Below are 13,865 nucleotides of genomic sequence, written 5' to 3' on the forward strand. Positions count from 1 at the left end.
GTCAGTGGGAATAGGGAAAAACTCTTCACTGGTTGGAATTATAATTTGCACAATGGAAGTTGATGTGGTGGTTGGAGGTTAGTCATCTCAGGTCTAGGACATCTCTGCAGAAGGGTCTTAGGTCCAACCATCTTTAGTTGATTCATCAATGATCTTCACTCCAACATAAAGTCATAAGTGGGGATGTTCACCAATGGCAGTACAATTTTCAGCACCAGTCAAGATTTCTTAGATACTGAAACAGCCCATATCTAAATGCAGCTAGACATGGACAATATTGAGACTTGGACTTACAAGTGGCAAGTAACAGTTACATCACGTAAGTAATAGGCAATGATCATCTCTAACAAGAGAGAGAATCCAACATTGCCCCATGATATTCATTGGTATTATCATCCCTGAATCCCAACAATCAAGAACATAGGTATTACCACTGATCAGAAACTGAACTGGAACAGCCATATATATAAACAGTGGCTACAAGAACAGGTCAGAGGCTACGAACTCGGCACTGAGTAACTCACATCTTAAATTTCCAAATTTAAAAATAAAGTTCCTCCACATTGCTTTAGCTTTAATACTGTCTAGATTAACATTTTGCCTATTATCCTGAACATCCCAGTTCAAGGATCCCTGACATCTAAGGGTATCTGCAGTGAAAGAGTTAGTTTCTTCTGAGAGATGAGCATTGCCTGTGATTACAACTTCTTTCATCTTTGGGATATCTAATGGGATTGCTTCTCACATTGGTGCAACTTAACATGGTCCACCTGCAAAAATTACATTAGACCACACATTTTAAGAGTTTAAACAAAAATATATTTACAAAAGTAGTTATTTTTAATAACATATCACCCGTGTCATGATGTGCCTTCAATAAGTTTTATCTTCTTCATCTCCCTCCTACTACGTCAAAGTGCAATCCTGACTTTGCAGCTAGAGTGGAAGGAACTGTTCTCCATTGGCCTTTTTCATCTGAAAGATTTTGTCATCTCCAGGGAGATTTGGGCCTACAGGGCCAAGGCTTATGAAAGTGTCCTGCCCTGCTGCAGACTCAGCCCTTCAGTTACAGCTTTTGAAAGATTTATGGTTAGAGGGGCAGTGGAGAAACCAGGCACCTCTGCAGTGTCCGAGAAGAAGTCTGTGCGGGTATTCTTTATGTTGTTCCTCCTACCTGCTAGCATCACTCTGTCTCTGTTCAAGAAACAGACACTTGCAGATAGGTCAATTTCCTTTGTTTCCCTCTTTTGCCTTGCCATTTATGGCGAGCATTTATAACTAAAGCAATGGAGTGTTCTCTGTATGCATATCCAGTAGATACTGGACCTGGGTCTCCATGGTGGTCGCCAACCTGTCCATGGAGTCAGTCAGATGCATGCATGCAACAGCCATAAAGTTGATGGACTGCTCCATTCTTTAATCCAGACACAGTGCCTCCATCGAACCTGTTACTGTTCCTGAGTCTATGCACTTTTATAAGTCATTCATGATTGAGACTGTGGGATTGTCATTTACTTAGGGCTCAGCAGTTCTCTGAGTGCCAGAGACCTAGAGTGTTTCTTCATTGCCCAGCCGCAGAGACATGTGAATGTGTGCTCCTGAGTCTAATCTACATAACTCACTAAAGGTGAGAAAGTCTCTGAGTGGTGGAGGGTCCAGGTGAAAGCCTTGCTGGGATATCTTCTAAGTGTTCAGTGGCTTCCTCCTCAGAGGTAAAGGGAAAGCAGAGGTCCCTGGGTGCTGACCTGTTTCTGGCAGAGGTTTGCTGGATGCCACCATTGCCTGCATAAGAGAAGAGAGGGAATTAGGTATTTAAAAGGAAGAAAAAACTTTTGCAGATTAAGTATGAGTTCACTTTGGTCTTTGGGGGAGCAATACAGTACAGAATAATGAATATTATGGGTCAGTTGGCCATTGAGGCCTCCCCATCCTCATGAGGCCATGGTCTTTTCTGTCTAATTGAGAATTTTCGCCTTGCAAAAAATTCTGGTGACCTGGCTGCTTGAGGCAGTCGGCATTAAGGGCAGCTGGCTCTTCCACAGCTTCTGCAAAACAGGGAGAGTGCTTGCTTCCTGAGCCATGTTGTCAATGATAGTGTTTGTGTACCACAGTGTGAGGGCAAGTTCCTGACTGGTATTGCCTGAAGAAATGTGGAGCTGGGCTTCAAACCTGGTGCCAATGCCAGAAAATTGCATGAGAAAGGTTTCTCCAAGCCTTGGCAAGCTAGTGATTTGAATCTCACTTCACAAATCACCATCAACAAAAATGGAAACTTTGGTCCTAAATTATGAATAATCTGTCTAATGATGTTCATTTTGGGTTCTGTCTTGGAAACTCATCACCTGAATTCATTACACTGTTGTCTAAACATGGACAAAAGAAATTATTTCTTGCCTAAAAAAGACTATATTAAACATTAAGACAACATTGTATTATTTGGTATCAAGAAGAGTAATTTAAATTGGAATTGGAGTAAACGCTTTACTGACTGGCTCCATGCTTACCACAAAAGATGATGTTTGTGGTTTTTGACTGATAGCCATCTCAGTGCAGGACATCTGTTTGGCAACGCCTAGGCCTGATCACTTTAGTTGGCATTCAATGATATTTACAACATTACTAGTTCAGAAGTTAGGATTTTCACAGATACCTGCATGGCATTCACATTTATGGCAGATAATGCAGCAGTCTATCTCCAAATGCAGTAAAACCTGATCAATTTAGAATTGCATCAAGGTATTATTGACAGCACCACCCAATCCTGACATCTATCTCTAAATAAGAAAAAGGAGGTGGATGCATGGGAGCAGCACAGTCACCATGCATTCTTGCATGCCTAGTTTCTCTGAGGACATATCCACATTGAGGCATCCTAATGTTTTGCCTCAGCAACATGCACCTGCCTTTGGGATTTGCTGCAGCTCCAGAGTAGCCAACCCTGCAACTGAGCCACCCGCATCAAGAATCCTTTCACCCCCATCACTATTTTCTTTAAACAATGATAAGCTCAGAGATAACTAAGTAGGGTTTGCCTCTACAAAACTAGCTGTTCTGGTCTGCCTTCAGACAGGTGCTGGCACAGGATACACATTTGGTCCTGATGTCAAGAAATCGTGCTGCCACAATGGGCTGCCACAGACAGGTTCTTCCTAATTTTGTTCATGCCTCGTCATCCAGCACTTTCTTTATTAGTCGCTCATGAGAACCTCCAGTTTTCAACTTTATTAAGCTATAAACAATATGACAAGAGAAAGGAATAAATAATGTGGTTTCCACTATCTTCCTCATGTGTTTGTAGAAGAAGTGCATGTAGTTGTTTGATAGTACAGCACTTGACTACTGCTGCACTGAACATTTCCCAGTGGAATGCCTCTATCGAACATTTGCCAATCTATCAGTTTTTTCCCACATGAAGGATAAATGTGGTTTTCACCTTGAATTTGTATTCTTGCAAATTGCCCTAATGAAGACATTAAACTTCAATAAAATATGTGTCTTTTTTTCAGAAACACAAGACCTTTTTCAGGTTCCAGCTCTCTGCCATTCCCACTGAAAATTTGATAGTTCCACCATTGGCCATGACATAGAGTCCCGAACATAGAACTTCACCTGGGCCTGTGATGAATCACAAAAGGGCAAGGATGACAAACCACTGAGATCCAAAAATACCCTGCTACCAAATATGGTATTTATATTATTATATATGATAGCGTATTTCAATTAAAAATTAAACCTGTAACATCTTTGATTAAAATTTGTAAGATAATAAATGTAGAACTTTCTGTTAGGATGACTTTCAACCAAATGAAAATTTTGGACAAATAAACATATGGGCAGAATAATGGCAGCAAGAGCACTTAAATCAATTACAAACTTATTACTTCAAGGATACAAATGCAGCAGATCCTTTCTGGATGAATGAATTAATGTTAAGTCAATTTGTCTTTCATTACCGTACCTAATTTTATCTATGTTATTTACGTTGACTTCAGAGCAGGGAAAATAAAAATGTTCATTGTTTGGGTTCTCTGTTGTAGAAATGGAAATACAGACATAGAAACAAGAACTTTAAAAGAAATAGAAAGTTGTGAGGAATTAGGATATATTGAGGGAAGAGGGCATTGCTGGCTAGGCAGAATTTATTGCCCATCCTTAATTACCCAGTGAACCAGGTGGAGTTTTCAACAATCAAACAATGGCTTTATGGTCACCATTAGACTCTTAATTCCAGATTTTTCTTCTTTATGAATTCAGATGCCACCATCTGCCATGGTGGGATTCAAATCCAGGTCCCCACAGCATTATCTAGGTCTCTGGATTAACTGTCCAGTGATAATATCACTAGGCCATTGCCTTCCCTGTGTGGAATGCAGAATTCAGCAAACTTTTTATTGACTGGCACCTATGGAACTAGGAGTGTGCTGGTTGACAAAATATCTTGGTAATCTAGAGATCCATACAATCAATGTAAAAACACACATTATGTAATAGAAACATACTGCAGGGGTATAAGAATCATTGGTATAATTTATTTACAGCATAAAATCACTTAAATAATAATGCAACCCAACTTTGCTTAAATAAAGCTCACTTGCACCCTCAACTAACTACTATACTTGGACTTTGCGATAATACAGTTAACGTCTGGTATTTGAGGTATATAATTTTTACTGGTTTATTGAGTATGCTGGTTCATTATGTGCTGGTTAAGACAAACTTATATTAGTTAGGTAAAAATATGGAGACATTAACTGGTTGAAAGTCATCAAATCCACTGAACCTGATGTCACATGTCCAAGTGTTCTAAAAGCTACAGAAATCGTGAATGGATTGGTTGGGGTCTTCTGAAGTACAATGAATTCGGAATGATCCCAAAGAAGTAGGAGATAGTAAAAGTAACACTGCAGTTCAGGAAGGGAAGGAGTGAAATATTATAGGAAGTTATTAAGTAAGTGTTTGTACAATGAGGGGTTAATATATCTTTACGTATACAGTAGCTATTGAGCATGTGTGAAAGGATCTATAGCATAGTCATATCAAATCATGTGGAATTGAAGCCTGAGTCTCTAATACTTCAGAAACAAGTATTCTCTCACCATGTCTTAAAAACAATTATATTTAATAAAGCCTATGTTATGATCCTAACTGATGGTATTATTGGACAAGTCAGATCCCAGAGTGAAATCTGGCTTGATAGACCATAGGTTTTACCTTCTTTTTGTTTACTGTGAAGGTCAGTCACTGAACATATTTACAAAGGCTGTCGATGTAATTTTTACAAAAGAATATAGAAGTTTATCACAAAAATAAAATGTGAACAATGTTATATCTGACAAGAACTATTGGAATAATCTCATTACAAACATCACAGTGATTCATTCTTTTTATTCCAGTAATACTCTTACAGACACCAGATCTCAATGTAGAATTACTCCTATCTGCACACAAAAGCCTCCTGTTCAGCCACCACCATTATTGGCTTTTTTCAGAAAATTGTTGCATATTCACTGCAGACTTTTTCAGTTAATGTTTTTCACCAGATCAATAAAACAGACGTAAGTTCACTTCTTGCTTAATATGATTATTCAACTCATGGCTTCAACAGCCTTTTAAGACGTCTTCATTGCTGGCATTCCCTCAACCTTTTGCTTCAGAAAATTATTAGCTTTAATAGAGGATTAGTTAAAAGACAGAAAACAAAGACTATGAATAATTGTTTCAATTTCAATTTTACATATTGTTATTGGTGCGGTGCCACAAGAATTGGTACAGTGCTAACTTAATTGAAGGGACTGAGTCTAATGAACCAATGTTTGCTGATGGTATAAGATTAGGTTGGAAAGTAAGCTTTGAGGAAGCACAACAAGTCTACAGAGGGTGAGAATATGGCAAACGAAGTATAACTTGGGGAAATATTTGGTTATTCACTTCAGTATAAGGTAAATAGTTTTAAAATAATGAGGAACTTTTAACTGTTGATGTTCAGAGGGACTAGGTACAAGAAACAGGGTGATACAATTACTAAGACAAATGGTATGTTGTTCTTTATTGCAGGGGAGTTAAAAATGAATAAGAAAGGCTTGGTGCAATTGTTCAGAACTTTGATGAGACAATACCTGCAGTATGATGTACAGCATTTGTCTCCATACTGAAGGAAATATATAGTTGCCTTCATAAAGATGTTTTATCCACTAGATAAATTTGTGGAATGAGAGAATTATCCAATTAGGAGAAAATAAGTTGCATGATCTGTCCTCTTTAAAGCTAAGAAGAATGGGAGTTGATTTCATCAAAACCTATGACATTCTGAGAAGATTGCTGCTGAGAGTTTATGTTATTTAGCTGACAACTTTAGAATTGGGGGCAAAAACAGAAATTGCCTCAGAATATTCTGAGGAATGGTCCCATGACCTGAAATGTTAACTCTGATTTCTCTCCACTGATGCTGTCAGACCAGCTGAGCTTTTCCAGCAATTTCTGTTTTTATTTCTGCTTTATAGCATCTACAGTTCTTTTAGTTTTACTTAGAATGGGGAGCACTGATTTAGTTTAAAGGGATGATTATTTTGGACTGACAGTAGAAAATTTTTCATTAAAAGAGTTATGATTGGTTGGTATTCTTTATCTTAGAATTGTGAATGCTCCGGAATTGAAAGCTTGAGGCTAGGATAAGTAATTTTTAGACTCCAAGTGTGTGGAGCCATATTTGGAAGAGGCAAGAATCTGAGTTGAAGTTGAGGAATAGCCATTGTGTTATTGAATGGTCAAGCAAGCATGAAGAGGCATACATTCTGATCAGTCTGTTTTTTCTCTTCTTGAATACTAATACATGAGTTACGTGTTAGCAGAAGCCTATTTGGCCCCTTTGAACCTGCTTTGCCATTCAGTAAGATATAATCTTGCTGATCTGATTATTTCACAATGCTGCCTACCCCAATAACCTTTTACCCTCTTATTTACCTCTATCGACAATAACCTTCGAAAGATTCAAAGACCTCTGCTTCCACTGCCTTTTAAGGAAGAGAGTTCCAAACACTCATGACCCTCCGAGAATGAATTGTAATGTTTTCTGTTCTCATTGCAGAAGCATTTGGTAGACCTTTTTCTTGAAACTAATGGAGAGGAATATCTGGTGGTGTGTAATTGGAAGTTGATCTGCTACCACTTATTTTCTCTCAGCACCAAAAATAAACTGTACCTACTGTGTTCAGTTGAAGATCCAGTCTCAGGGATAAAACCATAGAGTTTCAGGATCAGAGTCACAATCATAAAATATTTGTTGTGTGGTGCAAAATACAGCTTTTTTCACCTCATAATGTTTCAATAATATACAGTACAGAACAAGACTAGTTTCAGTGCAAGAAGAAATTGGTTAAGAATAATGTACCTTTCTTCACAGTTTGGCAGGCTTTCTCCTCTAGCTTCCTGAGACATTCTTCTTGCTCGTTCATCATCTTCATTCCTAACAGTAAGACTGCAAGGTAGTAAATAGAATCATTTTATCTGGGTACAGGAGGCAGATGCCAATGGTGTCACTCACAAAAGAAATTCAGGCTGATCTACACTAATCTTCTCAATTACTGAAAATGAAGATTGGATCAATTCTCCAAAGTTTTTTTCTTCAAACAAGAACAGTAGTTTTCAAGACCAATATTATCTGGCCAAGGAAAATTAGATTACATTTTGTATTCACTCATTACATGTTGTGAAATCAGCAAACCAGTCCATTTGAAACATTTTTGTTATTTTTAATATACAATATTTGATTTCTCATGGTATTGCTCAAAAATAGATATACATAGATTTCTATCTCTTTCTTCCTCTTTGAAGAATCATGCCTTTTGGTGCCATCCACTCTGTAAAGTATTTGTGCCTCACTGGTTTTCTATTGTTGTAGCTGTCCTCCTGTTTCTGTTTCCCTTTTATATCAGGTTATGTCTCCTTGACGTTTCTTTCTTCTGCCAGTCACTCACTCTACATAAATGTAATTCTTTCTGTCCACCTTTCATGTCTCTTTATCTATCTATCTCCAATTCTTTAACAACATTAAATCTTAGAAACTAACAATATAAAAATCTATTCAGTCCATTGATTGTATGCTTTCTCCCTGACAAAGCTCTTCACTCTATTCCATTGCTTTGGCCTTTTATGTTTAAATAAAAAATCATTATCAATTTCTCTGATGACATAGATTTCATTTTTCACAACATTTTTGAAGGGAAATTTTGGGGTCTGCTTTCCCCTGGATTTTTAATCAGTCATCAGCCACCACAGAGACATATTTAAAAAAATTAAGAGTTCTCATGGAACCAGAAAAATATTTCCAAACTCAACATAAATATCTAACTGTAACCTCACCATTGATTAGTATAGGTAGTAATTATCTGGGGCACAATTAACATGCAGTAATAATAACATTGGAGTAATAATTATTTTAATTTTTATTGGAGATGCATGAGTTGGATAAAGAAGTGACTGGAATGATCGAATTATTTACCCCATGAGGATGCTCTTTGCCATTGTGAGGCTGCAGCTGGACACATTAGTGTCTTGGTTATTGCCTATATCAACCAATATGCCCATAAATGTTTGTTTGGGGTGTTGTAAACATTATCAGAGACAAAAGACGTGCATAAGCAAGCAGTTCAGAATGATTTGACCTTTGACAAATTTTAGTTCTTGTTTATCATCTCACTGTTTAACCTGTAAAGCTGGTTACTTAATCAAACCAAATCTTCCAATCGGCTTTGGAATCACTGGATCCAATACTGACCAGTCAGAAAACTGTGCACTCACCTGCTTACATCTATAAAGATCTGAATTCTAATGCAGCATTCTGAAGAACTCCCTTAGCACAAGATTCCATACAAAGATCTATGATCAATGCAGAAGGCCCTTTTTTGGCACTGACATGCCAGATGGAAAGTTTAGTCTTTGAATAGGTAAATGGGAGAATTTGTTGAATGGATAAGCTGATGATGTGGATAGTGAGCATTATCAATTTCTCAATCATTATCAATTTCTCTTATGACATAGATTTCATTTCCCACAACATTTTTGATGGGAAATTTCACAACTAATAAGTCTTGGTGGAAAGAAATTCCCATTGTGTTCTTTTGATGATGACCGTAAACATCACCTTTAGTTAGTGAATCACCAAGAGGTTGAAATACTTATCCATTATTTATTTGATCTGGGGTCTGCTTTCCCCTGGATTTTTAATCAGTCATCAGCCACCACAAAGACATATTTTAAAAAAATTAAGAATTCTCATGGAACCAGAAAAATATTTCCAAACTCAACATAAAAAGCTAACTGCAACCTCACCATTGATTAGTATAGGTAGTAATTATCTGGGGCACAATTAACATGCAGTAATAATAACATTGGAGTAATAATTATTTTAATTTTTATTGGAGATGCGTGAGTTGGATAATGAAGTGACTGGAATGATCGAATTATTTACCCCATGAGGATGCTCTTTGCTATTGTGAGGCTGCAGCTGGACACATTAGTGTCTTGGTTATTGCCTAATTCAACCAATATGCCCATAAATGTTTGTTTGGGGTGTTGTAATCATTATCAGAGACAAAAGACATGCATAAACAAGCAGTTCAGAATGATTTGACCTTTGACAAATTTTAGTTCTTGTTTATCATCTCACTGTTTAACCTGTAAAGCTGGTTACTTAATCAACCCAAATCTTCCAATCGGCTTTGGAATCACTGGATCCAATACTGACCAGTCAGAAAACTGCACACTTACCTGCTTACATCTATAAAGATCTGAATTCTAATGCAGCATTCTGAAGAATTCCCTTAGCACAAGACTCTACACAAAGATCTATGATCAATGCAGAATGCCCTTTTTTGGCACTGACTGCCAAATGAAAAGTTTAATCTTTGAATAGGTAAATGGGAGTATTTGTTGATAGTGAGCAAATGGGTGAGGTGGATAGGTAGGTGAAGATTTCTTGTTGGGAAGATTTGATCAGGGATTAGACAGATCATGTTAGTACGGGGGTACTTATTTTGCGAAGAAGGTAATTGGATTGGTGTAGTTGAGTTGATGTGTTAGTTTTGTCATGTTGGGGGTGTGTAATTGGGAACGATTGGCTTGGCATCAGTGGGGGTGACAGGTCAGGTGGTCTGTTGTGGAGAACAGAGGACTTGCCACCTGAAGGTAAAACTTCCTGGGCAATTCCAGATAGAGCACGTTAGGATTTCCACAGGATCCTGATGTAGGTCACAATCCTATTTCTAGTCTGTAATGATGCAGAGGCCAGAAGATTTGACCCCTTGTGTGAGGTGAGATAGCATATTCATAGTGCTGCTCATGTACAGAAAGACACAACAGAATGTTTTACAAGCCAATGAACATAAGATAAAAAATGAACAAGAGGGAAAAACAAAGGGAAAAAAATGCTCTAAGAAGATTTGGAAAACAGGCAGAGGTGACAAAGCAGACTTGCTAAGGGAAATCACTCCAGAGGATGGAGGTTTAATAGCTGCAGCAACAGCAGCTGATAAATTGAGCAGGAACAATGAGGAAACCAATACTGCAAGAGGGTTCAGGAGCAGGACCCTGTTCTGACAAAGCATCACTGGAATCAAAATGTCCTCTTGTTTTTCTCTCCACAGATGCTACCAGACCTACAGAGTTTCTCCAGCACTTTCTGTTTTTGTATCAGAGGAGTATACATGGGATTGGGGTAAGGCCCATGAAGGAGAGAGTAAGATTCTCAAAATCAAATCATTCCATATCCAGTCCATCAAAGCCAACATAGACACCTATTTTCCTTCTATGCATCCAACATCAGTTTTAAAATCTGAATGTTTAACAGAATAAAATGTGAAATTTAATTGGTGGATGTCACATTTCAAAATTACAAATAAATGCTGATGCAAAAATACTATTGAATTAAAGTCCTACTTTTGATTATTTTCTATTGATTAAACCTAAATCAGTGTGCAGTAATAAGAATGCTATTAATTGATATGAGTGATCAGACGGTTAAAAGTAAGGCTTCATTTCTGAAACTTTAAATCTATGAGAAACAATTTCTCATGAATAGATGATTTTTTTTTAGATTCTATTCGGCCAAAATTCAGGCATCCCTGCTCTGCAGGTAGATGTACAGTGGACAATAGTGTAACAATGGAGAAACTTCTTAACCTTATTCCAAAGTATAGATACAATAATATATATGTGGCAAATATAATGAGTAAAAGCCATTGGAATGGGGACATGCATTTGAGCGTATCTCTAACTCATTAGCTGTTGGTGATTGTAGTTGTGCATTACTTTGCCCTTTAAGATAGGCGTGTGTTTTACTGAGTGTGGTGCAATGTACTTCCCTGATCTGGCTGTCATAGTTCAAATCTGAATGTGCATGCAGGCTGCAATCTATATGTGACATTTCCAGTGGTGAGGATGAGAATGTATGAATTGAAGTTGAGTCATGGTTGCTATTGAATACAGATAGCTGAATGAAGTGGTGATAGTAGGTGTGAGGTTCATTTGTAAGGAGTCACTAACCTTGATCACTTCTGTAAGATCATTAAATTTCTCCTTGCTACTTGACTCCAGGTATTGGTTAACATTTTTCTGTTCTCACTGCCTTTTTAGTATTGCCCTGCTCCAGGATGACATTGCTTTTCCTATTCATTTCCAGGAACAAAACCTCAACTGTTGCATCAGAGAATCTTGGAGCCTGCTCTCTGCCATTTTATACCAGTTTCATTCTTTTTACTCATTCTCTTTAACAAGCTGTTCCAACAACTGCTGCAGTCTTAATTGGCTTTAGTTAGCACAGAGTAGCTTTTAAGCAGACTAGTGTGTTACAAACTTGAGATCCTGCTGAGACTTGCAGCCATCAAACAGTGTACATCGTACTGAGTTGAATGGTATTATAATTTAAATTAGCAAATATTATGATGTTTGTGCACTGGCAGCATCACATGATATAGGTTTAGGTCCATCAAGTATTGTAATCCATAGACTGTATTTCTGGCCTTATCCAGTTTTCCCAAGTATGTTTATAAGCAATTCTCCCAATATTTAAATATACCTGAATTTGAATGTTCATCAATGGTTGTGTCTTGAAGCAAACACAATGAACATGGAGAAACTCAACAGGTTTGGCAACATCTGTGGAAAGAGAAGCAGAGTTAATTTTTCGAGTACAGTATGACTCTTCGTCGGTTCTGCTGCTGCCAGACCTGTTGAGGTTCTTAGTGTTCTCTATGTTAGTTTCAGATTCCAGCATCTGCAGTATTGTACCGATATTCGAGTGGTTGTGGCTTGATGGTTTTCAATTACTTTTTTAGAAAGTACTTAGATTTCTAGTGCAGCAATTTTCCAAAAATAATTTATGACACAATATTAAGTAAGATACCAATTGCATTAAAAATCTGGATATGGATTCGTTTGTGGGTCCTTTGGCTACACAAGTACTAATTCTGTGTGATCTTCTTACTTTGCAATAAATTAGCGAAAAGTTCTGTATGCTGAGGATGAGGAAGATTTGGTTGGAGAAGCCGAAGGAAGTGAGCAACATGAAGTGGTCATATGAAGATGGGTTCAGTGCTGGAAGTGATTTACTGATGAAGTGAGGTCTGCCAATGTGGGTAATATTTATGATGTCCAGCCTATGTATATGATAGCTGTGAGATGTGAAGTGATGTGGCAAACCCATGCATAGGTTAAACACTGAGGATTACTGTGTGTTATGAATTTCTGGGTGGCCTGACATCAGGGATCCTTATTAATCAGAAATGTTATGCATGAATGGCTGCTTGGAGAAGCTCCTGATCTTGGAAAGGTAAGTAGTGGGTAACCAGCAACCTGCCTTCACATCATGCAAATACAGCAAGTTGCACATGTGACTCATTTATTTTGTGTAACATTTGTTGAAACCTATACTTAGACAGCATGTTGCTTCTTGGCACCCCACAGACCTGTGAGCAGAAGTCATTATGGAAAGGGTGGCTCATGAAAATATGGCTGTGATAATCATCTATATACTTGGAGTGGCCTAATTCTGGGTTTCCTAACATAGTGATGGAGTGTCCCATGTGAGGATGAGGGAGTTGCATGTTTCACTTGAATGCATACCAATGGCTGTGGTCACTATCCATTCACATGCACAGCCAATGTTTGCTGAGTCCAGATGCACTACCTCATTCTCCTCATCAAAGCTGGTGACACATTCATTATTATTACCTCTCAGCAGTTCAGCTCTTCTCTGCTGCACTAGATGCAATGCACAGGACACCACTACAGTGCAGGAAACTTCTGAGCATCGAAATTAGCAAGTTCCTCCAGAATGATTTACGCATTTGAACCATGTTTTCAGAATGCCAGTTTTCTGCTTGATTGTCACCCTTGTTGTCTCATACTGTTGTATGCTTCCTCTGTCTTGGTATTGGGGTTCTATGCTAGTGTGAGCAGCAGAGTCTTTAGTGGATAGCCCATTTGCCCAGTATCCATCTGTGAAGATATTTAGGTGGAGTGAATAGTTTAGGTATCTAGGATTGAACAATTGATGACGGTTTCCTGGAAACCTTCTGCACACCAACAGGGTCCTTTTGTGGTAGAGTCATCAAGCTGCACAGCATGGAAACAGACTCTTCAGTATAACTTGTCCTTGCCAACCAGATATCCTAAATTAATTCAGTCCCATTTGCCAGCATTTGGCCCATATCTCTCTAAACCCTTCCTATTCATATACCCATCCAGATGTCTTTTAACTGTTGTAATTGTGCCAGCCTTAACCACCTCCTCTGACAGCTCATTCCATAACGCACCACCCTGTGTGAAAAAGTTCCCACTTATGTCCCTTTTAAATCTTCTCCTCTCACCCC

General features: G+C 38.1%; 1 protein-coding gene across 1 annotated transcript in view; it reads right to left on the reverse strand.

Annotated features, from left to right (window-relative positions):
* The window catches only part of LOC132815213 (regulator of G-protein signaling 20-like), a 99,218-nt gene that overhangs the window by 44,650 nt on the left and 40,703 nt on the right, over positions 1 to 13,865 (reverse strand). The window contains exon 2 of the mRNA XM_060824027.1: positions 7,388 to 7,474. Within this exon, the coding sequence (XP_060680010.1) occupies positions 7,388 to 7,474 (87 nt within the window). The remainder of the gene's footprint in view (positions 1 to 7,387; positions 7,475 to 13,865) is intronic.

This window comes from Hemiscyllium ocellatum, chromosome 4, assembly GCF_020745735.1.
Source record: "Hemiscyllium ocellatum isolate sHemOce1 chromosome 4, sHemOce1.pat.X.cur, whole genome shotgun sequence".
Lineage (NCBI taxonomy): Eukaryota > Metazoa > Chordata > Chondrichthyes > Orectolobiformes > Hemiscylliidae > Hemiscyllium > Hemiscyllium ocellatum.